The following is a 24,860-nucleotide window of genomic DNA, read 5'->3' on the forward strand; positions in this document are numbered from 1 at the left end:
TAATATAAGAAAGCTATCATGTCAGACTTGGAAATGCTGATTATCTAAAGAAAGGGGTAATAAATATTCAGTTACTGGTGTAGTAATACTTTTAAAAAATAAATGGAACACTGCTGGTTTTGTTTGCTTGTTTCGAGATGACCAAAGAGAACTTCAGCCCCTGCATGATAAGAGTGGGAGATGATTCATCTCTGCTCCTTTTTAGGGAGGCAAGCTGATGTGGTGGTGAGAACATGGACCTAGGAGTCAGAGAGACAAGGCTTAGGTTTCCAGCACTGCTTCCTGCAGGTTGTGTGAGCTTGATCAAGTCATTTGGCCTAAAATTTAATTCACTCAACAGCAAACTGGAAACAATAATATCTATGTCATTTTGATTGTTGTGAAAACTACATAAGATAGTGTGTTTCTCCCTGGCACACACTAAGTACTCACTAAATAGTTGCTTTTTATTTTGTCATAAAAACTGGGAGTCAGGGTGGATTGATAAAAAATAGAACTAGTTCACGGGCCCAAGGGACCCTTTTCTGTTTGCATTATTTGTGCTATATACTTTCAGATCAATTTTTTAGTATAGGTTACTGATGCTTTTGCATTTCTGGGATTATTATTCACCAGGGGAAAGATAAGGAGGTTAGTTAACAAGATCCCCATTTGATATATTAGAAAAGTGAAGCTCCCTGTGTGAGATGAGCAAACTGTAGGGGAGGAAGACATATCCTCTACCCACTCTGGGTCCTTCTGGCTGGGCTACGAATTAAGTTGACATGAGACAGAATAACAGGAGAAAATCAAACAAAGCTTTATAACATGTACACAAGGGAGAGACTCAGGAAAACTGAGCAGCTCAGCCATCTGGTGGATGTTGTCATCTTAAATAGCATCTTCGGCTAAAGACAAAGGAAGATGTTGGGGGTAGTGGTTTGGGACTTCAAAGGGGAGGAAGACAATTCATATGGAAATGAAAAAGCAAATGTTTGGTAAACAGAACTTTGATAAGGATGGGCTTAGCAAGGACCCTCACAGTCTACCGATTATCTAGAGTTATCTATGATGATAGCCCATCCTGGGGACAGGCCTTTTATCTTAAATTCTTTTAGGCAGTTAGAGGGAAGGCCAAAGTTTCTTTTGGAGTCTTTTGTTCTTAAAAATAATCAAGCCAGGGCTGGCCAGGCAGCATAGTGGTTAAGCTTGCATGCTCCGCTTTGGCAGCCTGGGGTTCGCTGGTTCAGATCCTGGGTGTGGACCTACGCAGCGCTTATAAAGCCATGCTGTGGCAGGCGTGCCACATATAAAGTGGAGGAAGATGGGCATGGATGTTAACCCAGGGGCAATCTTCCTCAGCAAAAAGTGGATTGGCAACAGATGTTAGCTCAGGGCTAATCTTCCTTAGCAAAAAAAAAAAAAAAAATCAAACCAAGGAGACATATTTTGAGGTGGCCAATCCTGATTCTCCACAACCCCAAGGTCAAAAAGCTGGTTAATTGTAGAGCCAGACCTAAAACCCTGGACTCCTACCTCCCATCTACCATGTACCCCCCCCCAGCCCCAGGATGCTTTAGCTACATCACTCTGTCTCCTAGAGGTTACAGACCTTAAAATCCTGCTTCAAAAACCAGCAGACATACACAGTGAAGGAAGAAGAGAAAATCATTTGGGAGGAGAAAGTTAGAAAGAGAAGAATTTTAAGTTAATTTCTCCTCTGACAATGTGAGGTTTTGGATGTCAACCAGGGAATTCTTTTCTGTTAGTTCATTTACCAGCTGACCTTTACTGAGAAACTACTGTGCAAGGGAGGCGGTGCTTGGCCGTTACCAACACAGTAATTTACACAGCAGCTGCAAGGAACCGAAGACAGTGTTTCTCTATGGCACCACTTTTTTTCTTTGAGGGCTTATTCTAAGACCTGAAATACCAGACAGTGTTTAATAAATATTTGATAAATAAACAGAAAATTGGACAAAGCAATTGGAGAGTCTAGTTTCCATTTCTCTAACAATTATCTGTTAGCTCAGACAAATACCAGATCTGAGTCTCAGTGTTCTTTTCTCTAAAGCAAGGATACTAATATCCAATCCATGAACATCATTGAGTTATTATTTGAAATACTTATCTATCTATCTATCCAGTCTATATTATGCCATATTGTGGAGTGAAATTTTAAAATTACAGAATGGCATTAAAGTTTTATTTTTTCAATTGATGAATACTTGAAGTATTCCTTTGGATGGGAATTTCCATCTATAAACTTGAGCAAGATGTGCTGCACAAATACCCCAATCTGAAAGGCCTTACTAGTTGGTTTTTGTTCCCAAAGAACCAAGAGAATCATAATACATGAGAAGCATTAGAATTGAGTGGTTTTGAAATAAGAGAAACCTGGGCTGGGGTCCAGACTCAGATTCTTCCTCGCTGTATGCCTTAAGTCAAATCATGTAATTTCTCTGGACTAATGTCAGAGTAGTAATAGTAGTAACTACACTCTAATATTGCTTTGAGGATTAAGTAACAAAAGGTATGTAACGCTCTTAGAACACATCTAAGTACTTGAAAATATCGGTCATTATTGGGCTCGTCATTTACATCAACAGCATCTACATCTCCATGACAGATCTGTGTTGGTTCCACACAGTTCCCTCTCACCTTCAAGAATGGTCAGTCCATTTGAAATAGGTACATTTTCAGTGCTTTTTGCTAGCACCATGCCAGAAACTCATCAAAGTGGCCATGGTACCCAGTAATTGGTCCAATGAGCACCATATTTGACTGGCAAATGAATGATTATTTTTGGTGTCATGATAAGTGCTCTGATTTTAGAGCTATTGGTTCCCTTTGACTAGCAAACTGATCTGTAAAAGGAGCTAATGCTAATTTTGAGCATTTATTCCTAGTACTGCTTTGTATGAGGCTCTTTGTACATATTATTTTATTTAATCATCAGAACATCACTAATGAAAGAGAAATCATCCCATTTTACAAAGAAAACACTTAGGCTAATAACCTTGGGAGGTAGTATTTTCTGTGTGCGTGTGTGTGCGCGCGCGTGCACATATGTTGTGACTAGGTGAATTGAACAGGTTCGCTCAGGTGGTTGAATTAAATCAACCTTTCAATAAGAATCAATTGACATCCCCCCCGTTATAGCCAGCCCTTTGCTTGGTGCCTTTAGGAATAGAAGAGCATGTACAACATTGTCCCTGCCTTCAAGGAGATTACATTTCCAGATAAGAAGGCAAGGCTAACACACATGCAGTGGTTGGTGAGCAAATGTAATGTATGAGTAAATAGAAGAGAGCAAGCATTCTTCAAATCCAACTATAGCCTCACAGACCTACAAACCTATCAGCGGGAGATGCGAAATTGCATCAGCTGCATGGATCTTTTTCAAGACCCTGTATTTTGACCCTAGATGTTGTGAGGAATACAAAGCAGTGTAAATTACATTTGTTGCCTTCAAGAAACACATAACCTATTTTAGAATATGAGGTTAACATCCAAGAATAGCTACTATAAGGTACGGCAATAGGAATGTAATATTACTGGCCCCGTCAAGCAGCCTAGGGGGTGATGGATGCAGACTTTGTTGGTCATGGAATGAGTCATGTATGAAGCTGGTCTTAAGCTGGCATTAAAGGAACAGTAGAATTGAGGCAGAGAGAAAGAAAAGGGATTTCTGCGTAAAGGTAAGGCTTTGGGCATGGCTGTGTTCTGTGTAGACTGATTCAGACAAATCACAGGATTCATTTGAGCAGAAATTAGAGAAAAAACTCTAATTATTTAGGGGAGGATAGGTGACAGGTGACTTTGAATGACATAAATGGATGTTTTTTATTTTGTCACAGAAACTCAGATTTAGGATAGGATGATGGAAGATAGAACAAGATTCATGGACAGTGATACTTTAGACAATGAGATACTTTTGAAGAGCTTTTGGATGTGTGTGTATATGTGTGTGTATTTGAGAAATTTTTTTTCTAACTGTAAATTTTCACATTAATCCCATAGTCACAGATCATAATCTATACATACTATTTTGCTTTTTTCTTTCTGTTTTTCGTGTGTATTTTAGTTTTTTTTATACAGTTCTAATCATAGTGTATCCACAATTATATATTCTGCCTTTTCCACTTCATATGATAAGCACTTTTCACACATTACTGTATAATCTGCTGAAGGTTTTAAGCAAGGCAAACATAGTGATTACAGTCTGTCCAATTTGGGAATGGTAGTTTCATCAAGGTATACATTTAAATTGTGGCGATTTTATAATATTCAATGTTAACTTGACTTACTGTCTCTGGCAGACTGGTGTAGGCTGGATCCAAAGGTTTCTCTGAAGCTCCCTATTCCATTGGTCAAGTGGAAATCTCATAATTAAATAGTAACTCAGAGATTTGTCAATTTCTTGCTGGGCTCAGTGGATAATAAATGACCTGTTGCACAGGAGGGATTCTCTGTGGGAAGGGATGTAGTCCACGGCCCAGGCAGGTCATGAGATATTATTCTAAGGAGCCTCACTCTAGGCTGGCCATGCAGCTCGGACAAAGCACAGAGACAGAGAAGTGAATCAGTGGCCTGTTGGATTTGTGGGGCCCTGAAAGGCCAATTTGCTGGGATTAACAGAGGCCTGGCTTAATAAATGTGTCTACTTGCCTGATAGATTTAGTAAATGAACCTTAAAGTACTTGATTTAATTTAGCATGGTGCACTAGATATCAGTGGCCAACAAAGAACTCAAGAATCCTGTTGAGTGTTCCAGCTTTGCAAGCAAGGTGAAGTCAGCCATGATGCCATAACAGCTGATGAAAAGCAAAAGCAATCTGGAAAACAAAATTGGCTCCTGCTGTTTCCCCAGCACAGTAGCCTGTGGCCTGCCACCCAGGGACCAAGTGTTCCCATTCAGCAGTTTGTTTGCTGTGGCTCAGAGCCCTGACTAGCTGGTGGGATTGCAAACTTCCTCTCACCTCAGAGGGCACTCCCTTGTCCTGCAGCCCTGCATCATTGCTCGGCCCCTCGATCTCCTAGGGAAGCAGCCAGATGGAGAGAAGATCAAATCTTCTGGAACAGGAAGAATTGCACTCCTCTCAGAAAGAGATGTCATTGCCTGGCATAGTACCAACCACCTGAGTCTAAGACAAGAAGAATGTACAGAGAAAAGAGAGGGGACCACATAGACCACAGAGAGCTGAAGAACGTGACACGGAAGTAGTGAAGGGTCCCTGAAGAGACAACTATTAAGCGAGAAAAACATTCTGGTGTTGAGAGGTGGAAAGAGATGAAAGATAGCTGAGGGCAGGAACCAAAACAAAAGGACAATGTAATATAGTCATGGTCAGAGAGAGCAATTCATGGAATCAAGAAAAATGAAAACACATTGATTATTCCTTTCCTGTTTTATTTCTTTCCTAACATTTTATTATTAAAAGCTTCAAACACACACTAAAGTTGAAATAACCATATACCCACCACCTGTAGTCAACCATTATCATTTACTATGCTTATGTTATCATATGCCTATTTATCTATCCATCCATCAATCTTAATTTTTTGATTCATTTCAAAGTAAATTTCAGACACCTGTATATTTTGTCCTAAATGCTTCAGCTTTCAAATCATTAACTAGAGTTCAATATTTGTTTACACTTTCTCCCACATGAGGGTAAAAATTGTATAAACAATGAAATGCACAAATCTGAAGTGTGTACTTCCTGAGTTCTGACAAAGGCATATACTTGCAACCCAAACTCATATCAAGATATGTGGTATTACCATCACTCCCAAAAGTTCCCTCATGCCCCTTCTCAATCAATTCCCACTCCTAATCCCCAGAACCAACCACTATTTTTTCCCATCAAAGATTATATTTGCCTGTTCTAGAATTTCATATACAGTCATCCCTTGGTTTCCCTGGGGGACTGGTTCTAGGACCCCTTGCGGATACCAAAGTCCACAGATGCTCAAGTCCCTGATATAAAATGGTGTAGTCATTGCATATAACCTACACAAGTTCTCCCGTATACTTTACATCATGTCTAGATTACTTATAATACCTAATGCAATGTAAATGCTATATAAATAACTGTTATACTGTATTGTTTAGGAAATAGTGACAAGAAAAAGAGTCTGTACGTGTTCAGTGCAGACGCAACCATCGTAGGCCTTTCGATCTGTGGTTGGTTGAATCCGGGGATGCGGAACCTGTGGATACAGAGGGCTGATTGTAAATGTAATTATACTGTATGAATTCTTTTATATAACGCTTCTTTCACTTCTTATGGTTTTGGGATTCATCCATACTGTTGTGTATATCGATATTTGTTCTTTTATGTTCATTTATGAATATACTATGGCTTCTTTATTCATTTCCCTGTTGATGAATTCTTCTGGGCTCTTTTCAGTTTTTGGTTGTTATGAATATACTGCTATGAATATTTTTGTGTGTGTGTGTGTACGTATATTTTCTTTTATCTTGACTAAATTCCCAGGACTGCAATTACTAAGTCATAAAACATAAAATGGTACAACTACTTTAGAAAAAATTAATTGCCATTTTTTTGAAAACTGAACTTTTTCCTGCATGGTTGCACCATTCTACATCTCACAAAAAATGTATGAGAGTTCCAGTTGCTCTATATCCTCAACAATATTTGATATTATCATTTTTAAAGAAAATTTCTTTTGGGTATATTGAGGTATCTCATTTTCCTTCTGAAGAATATGACTAATGTAATGAAGCAATTGAGGATATCCTGACAGATAGGACCTAATGGGTTAACCAGTAAGAACTAGAAAGTTTGCCTAAAGCCATTCATCAATCCTATGTATTCTCACTGCTGAATGAGTCCTCACCGCTCTTCTAACCCAAACCCTTCATTTAACAGATAAAGGGCTAAGGCTCAGAATGGGGACAAACTTTGCCCAAGGTCATTCCTTAAAATAGTATCAGAGTCAGAGTTTCAAGTCTCTGTTCTTGTTATACTAGAGATGGCAACTCTGGGACACAAGTTTTTTTCTCTTATTCCATGACCATGGCCAACATTGCTATGCTGAGCCCAACTTGACTTCAGCTTCCTCATCAACACAGGACACTAAACAGCCTACTGTTGGCCCATTGGAGTCGATGTGTGTCACAGAACCTACTTGTACTTCCTCTGTTGTTTAATTTATAAGGCCACATCCTTGTGTGTATCCTTACAGAGCCATAAGTATGAGAAGAATGCTTGAACTCTGGGGTTTCCTGTTACTTAAGAGAAAGAGTATATCTCTTTTGTACTCAATTCTATTCCATTTAGCAAACAGAAAGGAAAGTGTGTCAGAAGCTCAGGGCAATATCTCTAATGCTGCCCAACTGCAGTCTTCAGCCTGGTCATAAAATAGAGCTATAGAATTTTAAAGCAGAAGAAATCAAATTATTGTTTCAGAGGCCTAGTTGAAAATTCTGAGCTAGAAAGGAATGTCACTCTTGCAGCAGGGACTGTCTGAAAGCTGCATCTTTGAGCCTCTGTAGGGTTCTGGCATAAGCATCTAGTCCATATTCAGTTAAGAATGCATGGGTATGGTGTGTGAGCACTGGCCCACACTCACCCCTTTAAAGGGGAGCTCTATGCATCCCCAACTGGCTACATTATTACTCTCAATCCCGTTGTCCTGACACACAGCGAAGAGAGGGAGTCTGCGCTTGTGATATCTCTTTATGATCTGCCTTTAGAGAAGCCTCCTACTATTTTGTCTTACCTTGCAGACACCAGAGAACTTCAGAAAGCATGGGCCTTAAGATGTCCACTGAGTAATGACTCTTCAGTCTCAGGATCTGCATTCTCTTCTCTCCAATAAGCACCTGCTTTTAACAAGATCCTAATTCCCAGGAAAAATAATATAATTATTCTGTTTCTCTTTTTATCCTTGGCAAGTCCCTATCTATTATTATCAGGAAAATAAAAGAAAAAAATATTAAAAAATGATTGCAGGGGCTGGCCCGGTGGTGTAGTGGTTAAGTTCACCTACTCCACTCCGAGGCCCAGGGTTCACGGGTTTAGATCCTGGGCACGGACCAATGCACCACTTGTCAAGCCATCCTGTGGTGGTGTCCCATATAAAGTAGAGAAAGATGAGCGTGGATGTTAGCCCAGGGCTGATCTTCCTCAGCAAAAAGAGGAGGATTGGCAATGGATGTTAGCTCAGGGCTAATCTTTCTCACACACACACAAAAATCCTCTAAAATGTAAAAAATAAATAAATAAAAATAAAAAATTATTGTGGATGTGTATGTTTATGTGTTTTCCAACCTATTAAAAATGTTAGAAATGCCTTGCAATGGAAAACGCAGATATAAGAAAACAAAAAGCCAGTAATATGACCATGCATCCAACTTACATATATATTCTGCTATATGTAAGACAATGTGCCAGGAGTAGGTAATACGGAAATAAATAAAATATGGTCACTTCTCTGAAACGCGTTACAGTCCAATGGAATTAATGATGAAAATACAAGTGATATGGAATATTGGAGGAGAAGAAAAATGATCTCCTATTCCCAGACCCAACAGAAATAGGTTACAAAAGTTGCTTCTACTTTTCCCCAGGAGAAGGAACAGGATGACATGCAAAATTCAGGGTATCCAGTCTTATCTTCATCTCTCAGGATTAACATTTTACAGTGTAGTTCAAGTATGTTATTACTCTTTCTGGATACTGGATATAATCACAGTTTTGGGAAGCTGTGTAATTTTCCTTTTTCAAGTTAGGATCCCTTGGGGATATTCAAATGCTATGCAGATTTGTGACAGTCTGAGATTTATAGGAAAAGAGGAAATGTGAAATCACAGAGAGGACTAAGTGGGTGATACTAATTCTCTCTTTTAGCCCCTCATCACTTTGGACAGCAGCATTTCCTTCACATTCCTTGCAGAGGGAACCAACACCATCACCGTCCAGGTGGCCGCTGGAAATGCCCTTATCCAGGACACAAAAGATATTGCAGTTCATGGTAAGCCCTGAAAATTGTCCTGTGATACCCCCTCCTGCCCAGCCAATCCCCTGCACCCACCCTAGTGATAACTACTTACTGCTTTGGAAATTCCCCAAGCCATGGGAAAATTATGTAGGTCCACAAGAGGTATCCAAACCTACTACCTACCTTGTTCCTGAATAGAGACTGAGGTTGTAAGATAAGCAGGTCACAGACAGGCATTTGTTGTATAATGTGCCTGCATCACAACCTGATGGTCTCATTAGACAGAGATGTATCATAAGTTGAAGGGATGCTAAGCTGGAAAGACTGTTATAGAAGCGTCTAGATCTGATGTCCTGTTGAGATATCTACAACACACATGGAGCATCCACTCTTTGTTAGGATGGGGACCAGTGATTTCAATGCTGGGGGAGTTATGGTTCCTGCCCTTGAAGAAATCATAGCTCAGGTACTGAGATGAACTACATATAACCAATGTGTTTTCTTCATTGTTGGAGATTCTAACAGCATTGGCTGCAGAGGCTGAGAACAAGGCTAAGAACATAAGGACAGAACAAGGCAGGAAAGTGGTAATTAGGACCACTATCCTGTTCTCAATCCTGGAAAACCATTCTTAATTATTAAATTTATTCTAGATCAAGTTGTGCTTCTACCAACATCCTGCACAGCCTCCCCAGGCCCCTAAAAACAGCCACTATACCTGGCGTTTACTAGAAAGTTGTGTAAAGTATTTATTCCGCCTCACCCCAGATGAGTGCCTTTTCCTACATCTCCGAAGACTTGATGCTCAGGCTCTTTCATTGGGCACCTGGAGGGTTTTTTTCAAGTAAACATTTTTATTGAAGTGTAAATTTAATGCAGAAAAGTAAACAGATCATAAGTGTTCTAGCTTCATGAATTACCACAAAGTAAACAGACCTGTGTACCTACCAACTAGATTAAGAAATTCAACATTACCCACACCCTAGATACAGGGTTTCAACCTACTTTCTAACCCCCTGAGGCAGTTTCTAGCAGGATGGAGGGAGGAATTAAGGACAAGAAAAGGCTCCATTCTAATCAAGCCTAACTTGTTAATGCTTTATTTTTGGCTCTGCATTATACCACCCGTAGTAGCGAAAGTCCCCTTCTTCTGGGGTTTCGTAGTTATCTTTCATTTCAGATAATATTCATTTACAAGAAGAAGACATTAAGATTTTAGGAACTAACAAAAATGGTAGGAGGACAAATCTAGTTCCAGTCGCCAAATCCCACGTTCTTTCAGAAGCCAAGAACCAGGCTAAAAAGAAGGAATTATAGCTGAGGCCATAGGAAAAATGGACCCATTTTCTAAAGCACAGTGACTGTGGAGTCCCTTCGCCTATCACAGCCTCTCTCAGCCTCACTCACATAGTGTCTCTCCTTGCAGAATACTTCCAGTCCCAACTCTTATCATTCTCTCCTAATCTGGACTTCCACAATCCTGACATTCCTGAGTGGAGGCAAGATATTGGCAATGTCATCAAGCGAGCTCTGGTTAAAGTAAGTTGACTTTATCTTTGCTTAAATCTTTATGAATAAAAAAGCAGATAATGTGGTCCAGAATACATTTTCATGAATGAAAGCCATCATTCTATAATTAGATAAGGATTGTTTCTCTGTGAAAAGAGAGAGAGAAGAATGGAGGGAGTGAAGGAAGGAAAGGAAGGATTAAGGGATTAGAAAGGAGAGGCAGAGACAATCAGTCCAGTGTTTAAGGATGGAAATTGGCCCCATCTTTATCCTAAATTTTTCTAAGACAGGCTTGACCCCTTTAATGAAATAATGAATGGACCACTCATTGTTTATGCTAATATCATTCACTTGGCTGGCTGTTTGCCCACCAAGAGGGTTTTATTAACCAGACACTTAGACTCCAAGCCTACTGTTGGCCATATGTGGCAATCAGAAGACTACAGGCCATGAAACAGAGCATGCCAGCAGACTCTATAAGTAATAGAGTTAACCCAAGTCAGATTTGCCTTAGAGAAAGTTGAAAGGATTTTGTTAACCCTTTGCTCAGAGCTAGGCACCAGAATATAATGATGAATAGAACATGGTCAATTCATATGTGGAGATAAGTCTAATGTATTACTAGTTTTATGGTAGAGGTGTGGCTGGCATTTCAAAAGAGCATGGGGAGAAGTGTGATTCACTCTATCCAGGGAAGTGCAGGCTTAGCACATATTTGTGATTCAATAAATGCTCATGAATTATTAGAATGGTCTCCGGAGGGGATACTTAAACTCTGTTTTATAGGATAAATAGTAGTTTTATCTATTTATCTAGAGAGGATAATGTCTTTCAGGTAGAATGAACAGCATGTGCAAAGTCATGAACTATCAAAAGAGCACAGCATATTTGGGAAACAGCAAAGAGTTCAGTGTAGCCAATCTGCAGGTTATAAGGCAAGTGTGCTAAAGTTGAGCTCGGATGGTTAGGTCAGATTGAGAAGGGTCTGAGAAGCTAAAAGAGGTTTCACATTCTTCCTGTAGGCACTGGGAAGTAGAAGAGTGCTGTTTTCTTATTTAAGTAAAAAATGCTGACAATAGATTATTTCAGACGCCCACTCTGGTGGCAATATGGAAGATGGGCTGCTGAGGTGGGAAGTGAATAGGATGAAAGAGATTTCACAAAAGATGACCAGTTAAATGACTACTGCCATTATCTTAGGTCAGAGATAATAAGATCCTGAAGAGGAAAGATCCAAAGGCTACTTAGGCAGTTGAACAGTACAATTGGTGACTAATAAAATGTAGTGTGGATGAGAGGGAGGGAGAAGCTTTCTGATTACCAGAGTAGGCAGGAGATCAAGATGAGGACTCTGTAGGAGAAACATGGTTGGGCAACGATACTGGTTTGACCTTTTATATGAGTTTGGAGATCATGAGAAATAATTGGGGGAAGATAGCAGGAGAGTTGAAAATGTGGATCTGAAGGTCAAGTGGAGGTTCTCACTGGAGGTAGAGATGTGGGAGCTGAGGCTGTGGAGGTCCTTAGACCACCCCCCACGGGGAGTGGAGTCAGGGAAGACATGAATGCTGATGCTCCCCAACGCAGAGGAGGAAGATCCAGAGAAGGACATGGAGAAGGAGCTGACAGAATGGAAGAAGAATAAACAGAAGAGAATGGTGTAAGAGCATTCCTGTGGGGAGCTGTCTACACGATTAACTTCACCTCAGATCTTTTTACAAAGAGATGAAAATGAGACTGCTCTTGTATGCTTTTAACCAAGAAACATCCACAATTGTGTTGTGTTTTGTATGAATGTATTTATGAAAAACATACTAGCTTTTTAATAAATAGCTTGGTAATTATAATACTACTACTAATAAATAATAATCAGCCATGTCAGTTGATGCCTGAGGCTTAAATCTCATGAGGACCTATCTACTCTTATGTCTTTTTGGATGGGATTAAGTGAATCTAGACACTTAATCAAATCAAATTGTGCTTCTGCCACCCTCCCGCATAACCTCCCCTAGGCTCCTAAAAACAGCCACTATACCTGAGGTTTTCTGGAAAGTTGTACTAAGGTGTGTGATCCTCCGACTCAGACCGTATTTCTTCAGCTTCACCCCAGATGAATGCCTGGACACATATCTCCAAGGTTCCTCGAAAGTCTCTGACTGACTGACGCTCTCTGAGACCACTGTTCCCTGGGACAGAGGGTCACACCAGGCTTGGCACTAACAGGCTCGCCCCTTCACTCCATTGGGTGATTCCCTGTGTTTTGCTCCTCAGTCTGGTCTCTGGAGACTTGCTTCTCCTGGCTGGTTAGGATAAAGCCTTCTTGCCCATGGACTTGGGCACCAAGACTTCTAGCCTCTCAGGGTCATGCCTCCCAACAGGATCCTGAGGTTCCCAGGGAATCCTCCCTGCTGGGTGGATTTTTCAGGCTTCTGTCTGCTGCGTGTCAGTTCTCTGCAAGTTGGCGCTTTCACTTTTCTTTATCACATCTCTGGGAGGTAACTCCAATCTGTAAGCCCAGTTCCAAACAGGAATCAGAGCTGAGCAAATGGGAAGCAACTCACCCCTCCGCTTCTATCCAACCTAGCAACTCTTTATCGAGTCTCTACTCTGTGTCAGGCATCTTTTGGAAAAATGAGGTAGCCGCAAAGACCCCTGGGAACATCTGGGCAAACACACAATAAGAACCTATCAGAGAAAAGATTATACCAGCCAGATATAACTGTATGACACAGTGGACATGATCTAAGTCCCTGAAATGTGGTGGACATGGTAATCTAGAAGTGCTTGCGGGAAGAGGCTGACGTGGAAGAGGTCACTGCAGGCGGAGATAGTCAAGGGAGACTTCTTGGAGGAGGTGGGGATTTCAGCCAAGTCAAAAACTGTATATCATATTTGGACTGGCAGAAGAGGAAGTGTTCATCTTGATAAAAGACCTTCAGGAGACACATAGGAAAGAATAAGCGTACTGTTTACAGAGGGAGAACTCAGTTTTGTTTTCTTCAGGAATTTGCCTTCAGCAAGAAGCTTCCTTTTAAGTTTTCTATCAAAAAGCAACATAATCCTTTTACTAAACATTCAGGAATAGAAAAATTCACTCATAATCTCAGCATCTTAACACAACGTTTAGTGTTTTGTTTTTTTTACTTCTATACATTTGTATTTTTATAGGGTTGTAACCAAAGAAATGTAAGGAAATAGATCAGAATGCAGCTATCGTAAGCGTTTTTCCATGTTGCTCACTACTAATCATCATCGTAACAGTAGAATAACATTCTTTCAGGTGACTATACCATTATCTACTTAATATTTTTAGTACTGGAGTTTTTACCATTTATTTGCCGTTATAAATAATGTTATGAATATTTCTTCCTGCATATGGCTTTTCCTATATTTTGGATCATTTCTTTAGGACAAACTGTCCAAGTTACAGTTACTGAATGAGAGTGTAAATATTTTATGGCCTTAAAGTAAGTCTTTTGGAAAACAAATTGGCAATATGTATCAATTTTTAGTGTTGCCAGCAACAAATGAGGGAACCTCTTAATTGAAGCTTCACCAATATTAGCTATTTTAACTTAACAAAAAATCCTGCTTTAGTAAGTGAAAATAAGGGCTGCTTTGCTGTTTTTTTAATTTGCATTTTCCCATATTTGTTTATAACTTCTTATTCCTCATTTGCAGCCAGTCTGTTCATGTTTTAGCCAGAAGCTCTAGTCCTCTTAGTGCAGAAAAATGGAAAATATGGGAGGAACTTTTGCAAATGTTCCCAGCAAACAATATTTTGAAAATCATTTGTATTAGTACTTTAGTTTCAGAAAAAAAGGTATGTCAAAGCAGAGCAGGTAGTGAAACTAATAATTCTTTACCTAGCAGTTCTAGGGGAAAACAGAAAGAAAGTCTGGATGCATATTGTAAACTGTGCCTAAAATGCTGCATCTAAAGAATATATATGAGCATATATATGAACATATATGTTATTGACCTAGGGAAGGCTGGACCCTCCAGGACCTCACTCCTTGGTCTAAACATCTTTTCAGGTAACCAGTGTCCCAGAAGACCAGATCCTAGTTGCTGTGTTCCCTGGTCTCCCCACTTCAGCAGAACTCTTCATCCTCCCCCCCAAGAACTTGACTGAAAGGAGGAAAGGCAATGAAGGGGACCTGGAACAAGTAAGTGAAAGAAAACTTGACTAGGACACTTGCCTGCACCTCACATTCTAAAGGGACACAAAGTTATTTCCAGACAAAAAGAGAGACAAGCTGTCTTCCATTGGCTCATCAGCCTGTCACTCTTTGCTCAGCACCCAGGGCTTTGAAGAACAGTCAGCCTTGCCCAGAATACACCAATGCATATGAGCTGAAGCACTCAGCCCCACAGGAAGGAAAAGCACCCCTGGTAGCATTCATTCCAACAGTTGGCATCTCCGCAACTTGCTCCTGTCTCCCACCCAATGCCTTGTCCTGGAGGAGTGAGTTGGGGGAGAGAAAGAGAGGAATTGGAGTTTCCCTGTCTGTTTCTGGGAAAATGTGCTTCTTGTCTTTCAAGATCCTGGTCAATCTAAGTTCTGCTTCTGGGGAGAAAATGAACTGCTTTTAAACATGTTTCTGTGGAGCGAGATGGATTGTCGCATCTTGCTTTGACTAAGGAAACAGTAATTCCAAAAGGGACTGTGATTTACTGTCCTTATCAAATGGGCATATAGTTCCTGTGATCTGCACACCATCTGGGAAGTAAGGAGATGGCCAGTCCCATGGTTCTCCCTTTCTCACTCCCTGCTCCTACTGGTGTCTTATTGGCTGCGCTCCGCTTCACCTTTCCCTGCCTTCCCATAATGCTAAGTCAGGAGAAGTAGAAATAAGTGAGAACGAGGCTCCTAAGAATCGGCATGAATCAAACACATTTGCTCCCATATGGTAATTATTGCACAGACATCTTCCACATCCCTCTACTACTCATCTGGCTGTCACCCCATCCCCATATCCATCCACAGTCCTCCTCAAGCAACGTAGATGCCATCTCTGTCACTTTCTCTGGAAAATGAAGTGGATCCTTGCATTGCAGGGTAGCGTATTGAAGTTGGCGAGAAATAAATTCAGCTTCTCAATGCATACATCACTTTTACAAGACCTCTTTATTCTGAAATAGCAAGTGCATGTGTGAACTATATTTGGAAGCTATAATATCCATCCATTTAGATAAATAGGTAATTACAGTGATGAACAGCAGCTGTGATATTAAGGCGCGTACGGTGAGATAAGAGTTAGGGACAACAGCCTAAGTCTGCCTCAGCTTTCAATGTGGGAATTATAGAGTGATTAAATCGATGTTATGTGTTTTGAGACTTGCTGGGGAAAAGGAAAGAGGAAAAATTATCCCATAAAAAGGAGGCAGCTTCTGCTTTGATGTTGGCCTCCCATTGTCTCTAAGAGAGAGAGCAGAGGAGTGGGCTGGGGTCTACATGCCTGCTTTAATCCAGGCAGGGGCCTCTCCACCCTGTGTGTCTTACTTCATCAGATTAAAGAACTAATGATGAGTTAACTTTCTTTCATTGGAACCCACAACAGATCTTTCTATGCTAAGTTATAAAGGCATGGATGAAAGAGCACTGAACTAGGAGTTGAATGAAACATCTATGTCTGTTTTCAACTCTTATTCGCTAGGTGACTTTGTACACACCTGTTTCCATCTCACTCTTCTCTCGAGTATCAGCAGGTAATAACAGCTACTTCCTTAGCCTCACAGGGCTCCAAGGGCTGTGAGTCCAAATTGATAAAAATGTTCCATTATCCTGTCCTCTGACTGAACATGGCCATTTTTTGCCAATTGACCCTGGTTTCTTACTCCATGAGGGAGCATTGTCACATGTCATATCTTCCCATGTAGCCTCTCTTTTTTCCAGATTGTAGAGATGCTGTTTAATGCCCTAAACCAAAACCTGGTCCAGTTTGAGCTGAAGCCAGGAGTTCAAGTCATTGTGTATGTGACACAGCTGACATTAGGTGAGTGCCTCTTGGGGAACGGGTATGGTGATCTGTTATCCTGGAGAGAAAAGGGAGGAGATAATTAACAAACACTTCTCTATAAATGCCTGAAAATGGCTTTGTGGCAGGGCCCTTTTGTGTAGTGATGGTTCAGAAAGATTAATCACATCTTATTCAAGGCTTCCCGTTGAGGTGGCAGGAAGACATTCTTAGAACTGACCTTGCTATTGAATCCCTGGATGATCTTGGAGAAAACATATAATTTCTTTGTGACTTGACTTTATTATTTTTTTTTCCTGCAACAGTTGGGGTTATATTAGGTAGTCTTCAGGCTCTCTTAATTTCTATGATTCTCTGATTCCACGAATCTTGTTTAGGAGGCCAGATCAGATAACTTTAAAACTCCCTTTGATTTACAATGTGTAACTCTAAGTTGAAACAGGGATCAGCCCTAGTTGGTTGATTTGTAAAAGGAATAAAAAAAGGCATGTCCCATTGGGCATCCACTATGGGCTCTCTGGGAGAGCCTATTTGCTAAATGTTTCTTATTAACATAAGACTTATCAGAAATGGAGGTCCCAAATGTGCCCATCCAATGATATTTCACCAGGACAGCATAAAGGAAGAGATGCAAACATTGCATCAGTGTTTAATCCACAGTGCCCAATGGACCATCTATAATCATGTTGACAGGCACTCAGGCTGTCTAAGAGACAGAGTGTACAAGCCCTTCTTCTACTCCCCTTAGCTGGACACACGTTGCTCAATTTACATTGAGAATAGTAAGTTTCCCCAGGCAGAGCAGAAGAGTTTACTTTCCCTAAGAATCTGTGATTGGGGATGCCATTCTCATCATTGAAACCAAACTCCTGTGCCCAGATAGCATGCAAGGCAATTGGAGACTGGATATAAGTATGGAGACCAGCTGGCCTTCTTTCTCCAATGGGAGCTCCCTCCAGCTAGTAGCTTCCAAGTGAACATGTCTGTTCTTCCCCCTAGCTCCGTTGGTGGACTCCAGTGCTGGGCACAGCAGCTCAGCCATGCTTATGCTCTTGTCAGTGGTGTTTGTTGGCTTAGCTGTGTTTTTGATCTACAAGTTTAAAAGGTATGTGTGTGCTACTATCACTCAATTTTGATCATGGGGCTAGATTCATGGGAGCTGATTCTTCCTATAACCAATATTCCTAAACTCATCTCGAATATGTGATATTAATTTTCCTTGAAGCTCTGTCTGGCATTAGGGAAAAGCAGACATGATTGAGGGTCAGGGAGTGTTTAAGATTCTGGGTTTAAGAATCTGAACTCTATCCAATTTATAGGTATATTGAGTTAAGAAAATGAGGGATAGCCTACGAAATCAATTTATTCTCTTCAAGAGAAGTGTAAGGGTTTTTAAACCTCACCTAAATTTCTAAAGTAAGGTCTCGAATATTCAGGAGATCATTTTATACAGCTTAACACCCATTGAGGGTGGTTAAATAGAAAAAATGCAGCTGAAATCTGGTACACATATGTACAGACACACACACACATTTTCTTATCTCATATTGCAGCTATCCAGTATCTCTGTTTAAATTTCCATGCTAAAAATATTCAGCCTTTATCCACCTCCCTCTTTTTCCTGTTTCTAAAGGGAAATAGATCAGTAAAGCCAAACTACACATCTATTCAGAAATTATTTTTGAAGGCCACAAGAGGGGTGATATAACAAGATACTTATTAAAAACATGAAATTGAAATCAATTTTTCTGTACCATTATTTGAATAATTTAATACTTCTACCAGGAGGTGTACTGGTTAAAAGTATGAACTCTGAAATCAGACAGACCCAATTTTAACTTTTAGCATTTGTAACCTCGGGCAAGACTTGCCTCTCCAAGACTTAGTATCCTCATCTGTACAATGGGAAGAACAATAATACTTTATAGGTTTGCTATTGGGTTTCAATGTAACAATATCTATACCTAATACATACTAAATAATCAACAAAGCTAAGCTACTGTAAATAACCAAGAACATGCTTTCCAAAGGTGCCGTTTGTGTCACAAACTGGCACATAGTAGGCTCACAAAAATTATATCAGTGGCATAGAGATATGCTTTTTAGGAAGACTAGGTAAAGTAAAAATATTATTAATTATTGTCAGATGAGTTTTGAAAGCATAACTTGGTCCTGGGAGTCTTTCTAGGCACTAATGGGAATGCTTTTAGGTTTTGGAAGAGGTCAATTGTAAAGATGCTTTACTCTACCCTGCCCCCTCGCCCCAGGCCCTTTTAGCTCTCCTCTAGTGGATATCTCAGGCTTAAAAATACACATTTTACTCAATATACATCTCAGCTTAGCCAAAGCAGCAGGAATTTTTTAATGCTTTCCACTAAAAGGGCAGAGTGAGGTTTACCTTCCTACTTGATTTATGGACCAATATGTGAGCTCATGTCCTCTTGGATCAAGACATGTCAACCCATCTGCCCATGTTCTGTTTGAAGAGAAGGACAAAACCTTCATAACACAATTAGAGAGCAAAGATTCAGTATAGAAACAGTCTGGTCAAGGCAATGCCCATTTATGGATGTACTTCAGTTGCATGCAAAGCACAGTTTCATTCATCCAAGGATTTGATTGTGGGGAAGCCTGCTGGTTGCTAGGGCTTGAAGATCAACTAAACCAAAGTCATCACCTTCTGGCTCCTAGAACTTGACGATTGCTGAGGACAAGGGCCAATAGAAGTCCTGCAAAAAGGTATTAGTGTTAGGCATCTCCAAATTAAGGCAAAACTTGCCCTGTGACCTAGAAAGTTTCCTGTTCTTTTATGAATGCTGCTAAACTCCCTAGACAGTCAACTTATTAAGGCAGGCATATCTAAATATGTACACATTAATACTTGAATCTATGCCATGTAGTGACTTCTCTGAATTATTCTACCTCTGTAGTCCCCAAATATCAGCCAACCCTTTCTTTGTCCCTGACAGTGAATTATGTAGCTAAGTCTACAGGAAATAAACACCAGTCAAACTGGATAAACAGCAGAGTCAGCTAAGAGTAACCAGTCATCAGTTGCCTTTTAGCTAGCCCCTTTTTCTGGAAGCTGTCCTCCCAATGCTCATGCCCTTTGGTTGAGGTCCTGTTGGATCTTCTTTTATTTCTTTGGTCTCTTTTCCCTCCTGATCACCTGAAACTCCAACGATGGCTGTATGGAGGGTGCCTGGCTTGCTGACAAGTAATGTCAGGTTCTTATTCTTCAGTCTCCTTTGCTTCTTTCATTACTGTCTAATAGAACTTTCCGCAATGATGAAAATGCTCCATAACATGTAGTGTCCAATACAGTAGCTATTAGTATGACTGAGGAACTGAATTTTTAAATTTTATTTAACTTTAATTAATTTAAATTTAAATAGCTACACCTTTCTAGTACACACTTGGACAGCACAGTCTAGGGAAAGGGCAGTTCTGTTTCCAGATAACTGACCATGCTGAGTTTTCAGACCCAAAACTTTCTGTCATTGCCAGCATTACCTCATTAAACCATTCCTTCATTCATTCAACAAACATTTATTGAGTGCCTACTGCGGGACAGACATTGAAAACAATCTCAGTGTCCCAAGTGGCCACTTAACAGGAGAAGGAGAACAGAGTTAGCATGAGTGCCCAGCTTCCTTTAAGTAAACATCATCCCGTCTCTCACATTTGATCTTGTTCTTGGATAGTGACTGCTATTTTCTGTTGTCTCAGACAGTATAATTAAAAGTCATTATGAGATGGCTTTTATTTTCTGAAAACTCTGCCCCATAAGACCTTCTGTTTATACTGTAGATTCATTTTTTCTGGCTAATTGAGAAAACTTCTGAGCTTTTGTATTTCTTCCAGTCTTTTTTCAGTAAAACTTTCGTCATAGTCTGAAGCCTACTTTGCTTTTCCTAAATGTCCTCCCACAGGCTTCTAACACTCACCAAGGTTGGAGCCAATGAATGAAAACTGAAGTTTTTATAGGTGACCTGGGTTTATTCATCATACTCCTCTTATTAAAACCTATATGAATGTGTAGCCCAAGACATGCCTCTGAATCTATTTTCCACCTTGCTTACCTGCAAAATTGGGGTTCAGTCTTGATTTACATTCTCAACAGTCCTACAAGTGGATGTGTTAAGAAATGAAAAGCAATTTTACAATTCTTTTAAATGCTGCAAGTTGTGACATTAAATTCTTTCCCTTCCAACCATCTATTAAAAGTGGCAAAAGAAGTATGCCTGTGTTTAGAGAGTAAAATAAAAAGAATAATCTTTATAAGGGCAAATTTATCTATATCCTCATAGGTATCATTAGGAAAGCAGGAAAGAGGAGGCAGTGAACTCTGGTTACGGCTCTGAAGTACACACCCCAGTGCGATCAAGAGGTTTGACTGCCTGTAGCACGTCATAAATATTACAGTTGATCCCAACATTCATGAGTAATATGTACTTTTATGATTAAAAGAAATCTAAGTCGTTAGGCTGCATTTGTATTTAGATAAGAAGAAAGTAAGGGCCAGCATGAATTTTTAATTACACACATTTGGAGAGCCTGAGGTTTGCTGCCTCACGTAGAATCTATTCATTTAAGGTTCTTGTCAATTATATTAAGCTGGTGTAGAGCAGTAGGCGTCACAAGGACATCTCCCTTAGTGTATGGAAAGCGACGACTAAAGACACGAAAACTGAATGTATAGGAAAGGTAGAAACTACCGCATGTTTTAAACCTATTTTTGGATCTTTCCTTCTGAATTAGCTGCAGGAAAACTTTATTAAATGCCTGCGCATTCTACCTCATTGGGGGTTGGAGTGAGGAGGGAAATGTAGATGCTAGAAAATACCACTGGTGGGTACTAAGATAACAGAGCAATTCTCCTTTAGAAAAGCGTGGAATGTTCTGGATTGGGGTGGGTGTCAGATGTCTCAAGTTTTAATAACATCTACGCCAGTAATCACCTTCATGAAATGTGTGGACTTCAATTCAATTTCCTCATCATTTAATGAGGTAAAAGAGGTCTCATCTAGATGTACTATTCCAAAATAAAAATGTAGTCTTTTGTTTGAGGACATAGCATATGAAAGAGCACAGGCTTCGAGGTCATTTATTCATTCTGCAAATACTTACTGAATGTAAACCACATGCCAAACGCTGTGGTAAATAAGTTAAGTGTTTAGCAGTGAAGATAGAAAACATAGACCTTGCTTACATGGGACTTAGTGGGAGAGAAAAACAGAAGACAAGTCAACAAACATTGCCTATTACATCACCCTAAACCAACACCCTATTCCCTTCTTTCATAGACACTGCCCCATATTAAATATTTATAACAGGAGAGGTTGGGTGGTCAGAGGAGGCCTCTCAGAAGCGACATGTAAGCCAAATTCTGGAGAACAAGAAAGACACCAATATGAGAAGAGTGGAAGGAAATGTATTACAGACAGATGGAACAATTGGTTCAAAGTCTCCAAGGTGGGGACAAATTTGATGTATTAGAATCTTGCAACTCAAAGTTTGAGTCTTGGACCAGCAGCAACAGCATCACCAGGGAGCTTGGCAGAAATGCAGAATTTCAATCCATCCTATCCAGACCTACAGAGTCACAAATGCATTTTATCGAGAACCTGGGTGATGCATAAGCACATTAAAGTCTGAGAAGTGCTGGATTAGGGGAATTCAAAGGAGGCTGTAGAACCTGGAACACAGTGAGTCAGGAGATGATGGAGATGGGTCAGGAGATGAATCCTCCCAGAAGATTTCAGTCTGCGCCTGCCTGTTCCTCCAACCTCAAGTCAGCCTGCCTTGTTTCCAAACCCACTACCTTTGTGTCTTTGTAGCAGATTATTTAGCTTCTCTTAATCCTTAATCCTCTCCACAATCCTGAAAGGAAGCTATTGTTATTCCTATTGAACAGATGAGGAAACTGACTATCAAAGTATTTAAGATACTTGTCCCATGGATAGTGTTCTGGAAATCATAGCAATGGCTATCAGTCTTTTATTTTTTGGCTCTTCGTAAAGGAAACCAATGTGAATTGACTAAATTGATGCAACCTTAGAAAAAAATGTCTTTTCACTACGCTACAACCTTACGGGTCTCAAAGTCCGGCCCCTTTAAAAACTTAATCACTAGTAAATGTTGTGGGTTTTAGTGTGTACCTGATCACCAGCATTGCCCTGTTTACATCTGCTTGTTTTTTATCCCTGAAGAAGGGGGCATTCCTCAAGGAGTTCTGTGGTTTACATCTCCCTGGGCATCTGGGTCTCTGTGTTCCTTGGCCTCATGGCCACAGTATCTGGGTGACCAGCCCCTTTCCCTGACATTGGACTGACCTGTAAATAGCTTCTTCCTCCCCTTATCACCTAGGATTTCCAATTGCCCAAATTTGGCACGCCCTGTGATCATAATCTGATTTTGGTCCTGCCCCATGTAGGAAAATCCCCTGGATTAACGTCTATGCTCAAGTCCAACATGACAAGGAGCAGGAGATGATTGGGTCAGTGAGCCAAAGTGAAAACGCCCCCAAAATCACACTCAGTGACTTCACCGAGCCTGAGGAACTGCTGGACAAAGAGCTGGACACCCGGGCCATAGGTATGTGTGCTGGTTCCGCCGAGCTCCTGTGTCCTCTGCCCTCCAAACGCTAGGTCTGTCAGTCTACTTGGCCTGTCCTTCAGATAGTACTAGACTGAAGAGTAGGGAAAAACAACTGGCTACAGTGACATAATCATGTTTTAAAATTTGTCTGCCACCTCTGGCTACACGAAATTGGCAGAATTTTTTTCCCTTAAATATAGATCAAGATAGAAAGTGTTGGAGTCAGAGTAGGGAATGATGAGGCCTAGTATCCATTACTGTTGGACTTTTTCTTTTTTTTTCTATAAAGGGAAAGCCTTATATGTCCTAATTAATAATCACATGAACGTGGGCTCGGACATCAGATAGCCGTGGGTCCATTTTCTTGCTCTGCCAATCTACTGCTCTATGACCTCTCTATGTCTCATATTCCTCATCTGTGAAGTGGGAATAATAGTACCTACCTTCTAAGATTGTTGTGATAATGAAATGATATTATACCATTAACACAGTGCCTGCCACATAGTAAGTGTTCAATGCATGTTGGCTATTACCATTGTTATCAATAGAGTATAAGATGGCAAAGTATCGTGCCTACTTTGTGTGCTGGTGTGGGAGATGGCAAATATTAAACATAGATGAGATAAGCCAGTGAGCTGATGGGATAGAATATCCAGGTGCTCTATTTAATAATTACATATTCAGCACCTGTTCAAGGTAGCTTGGCATTTATCAGTGAATAAAACAAAGATCCCTGCCCTTGTGAAATTTATGTCCTTCTCTCCCTCTGTCTTCTCTCCCCTGCAGGAGGCATTGCCACCATTGCAAACAGCGAAAGCACAAAGGAGATCCCCAACTGCACTAGTGTTTAATACCAACAAGCCTCGTGGTCAACCATCTTTCTGACTTTTTATTTTTGATGATTACTATTACTATTATTATGGGAAAATGAAAATGTCTTTTTTACCTTTTGTTTACCAAGGGCCCCTTCATAAATAGCAGGCAGATGCTTAGCTTTGGGAGGCAGAGGCGTTCTTAGCTGATGAAAATGAGACAAAAAGAGTAAATGGCTGTATTTGTGCTAAGGGCAAAGGATGCATCTTCCCATGGCCTTCTTTCTTTATTCTGCCATGGATAACGCAAGGACTCTCTTTTTCCTTGTGGCCTCTCTTTTTATTTTTTAAGTTGGATTGGCTTTTCATTAACCCCGCCCCCCCTCCAAAAATCACCCAAATACCGCCCAGCACACACACCTAAAACACGAATCATTTCCCAGTTAGATCTGCAGGAGCTAGGTTGGTGGGGAGTGAATGTAGCTGCAGGAAGTGTGCACACCTATGTGAAAGAGGCCCTGCCTCGTGCATGTCACTAGCGAGGCTACAGATGGCTTATTGTATATAATTACAATGTAAATAGCTTTTTATTTCATAAGAAATAATTTAATGTTTAGTAAAAAAGAAAACAGAAAAAAGAAAGATGCGTGTGTTGGCTTATGCACTCACCCTCAGAGCTGACCAACCCCCAGGCCTGCTTGATGTGTTGGGTTCTGGATGCTCTCCAGTTGTCTGTCACACTTAACTCTTGCATCTCTCTGTCCATGCCATAGCTGGTTTCTACTTATGTATATAAAGGCGGGCGGGGGGAGGGCTTCTTTGAGACAGTTGTTAAAGGAAGGACCATAGTGACATCGTAGAACATGGGGCTCTTTTTGTTCCATCAGTGACATGGAAGAAGTTGCAAGATGAAGCCCACTAGAGACTTCAAACTGAGACCCAGATGGGGAAACAAGGCTTCCTCTCCAGAAGGCGAAAGTTGATATTTATCACCTGAGAAAATGGT

General features: G+C 40.5%; 1 protein-coding gene across 1 annotated transcript in view; it reads left to right on the forward strand.

Moving 5' to 3' along the window:
* The window catches only part of SORCS3 (sortilin related VPS10 domain containing receptor 3), a 405,148-nt gene extending 380,745 nt beyond the window's left edge, over positions 1 to 24,403 (forward strand). The window contains exons 21-27 of the mRNA XM_058544381.1: positions 8,862 to 8,985; positions 10,379 to 10,491; positions 14,499 to 14,630; positions 16,361 to 16,460; positions 17,442 to 17,547; positions 22,879 to 23,039; positions 23,829 to 24,403. Coding sequence (XP_058400364.1) covers positions 8,862 to 8,985; positions 10,379 to 10,491; positions 14,499 to 14,630; positions 16,361 to 16,460; positions 17,442 to 17,547; positions 22,879 to 23,039; positions 23,829 to 23,893 — 801 coding nt within the window. The 3' untranslated portion in view covers positions 23,894 to 24,403. The remainder of the gene's footprint in view (positions 1 to 8,861; positions 8,986 to 10,378; positions 10,492 to 14,498; positions 14,631 to 16,360; positions 16,461 to 17,441; positions 17,548 to 22,878; positions 23,040 to 23,828) is intronic.
* The last annotated feature ends 457 nt before the right edge of the window (positions 24,404 to 24,860 follow it).

The sequence above is a fragment of the Diceros bicornis genome, chromosome 6 (genome assembly GCF_020826845.1).
Source record: "Diceros bicornis minor isolate mBicDic1 chromosome 6, mDicBic1.mat.cur, whole genome shotgun sequence".
Lineage (NCBI taxonomy): Eukaryota > Metazoa > Chordata > Mammalia > Perissodactyla > Rhinocerotidae > Diceros > Diceros bicornis.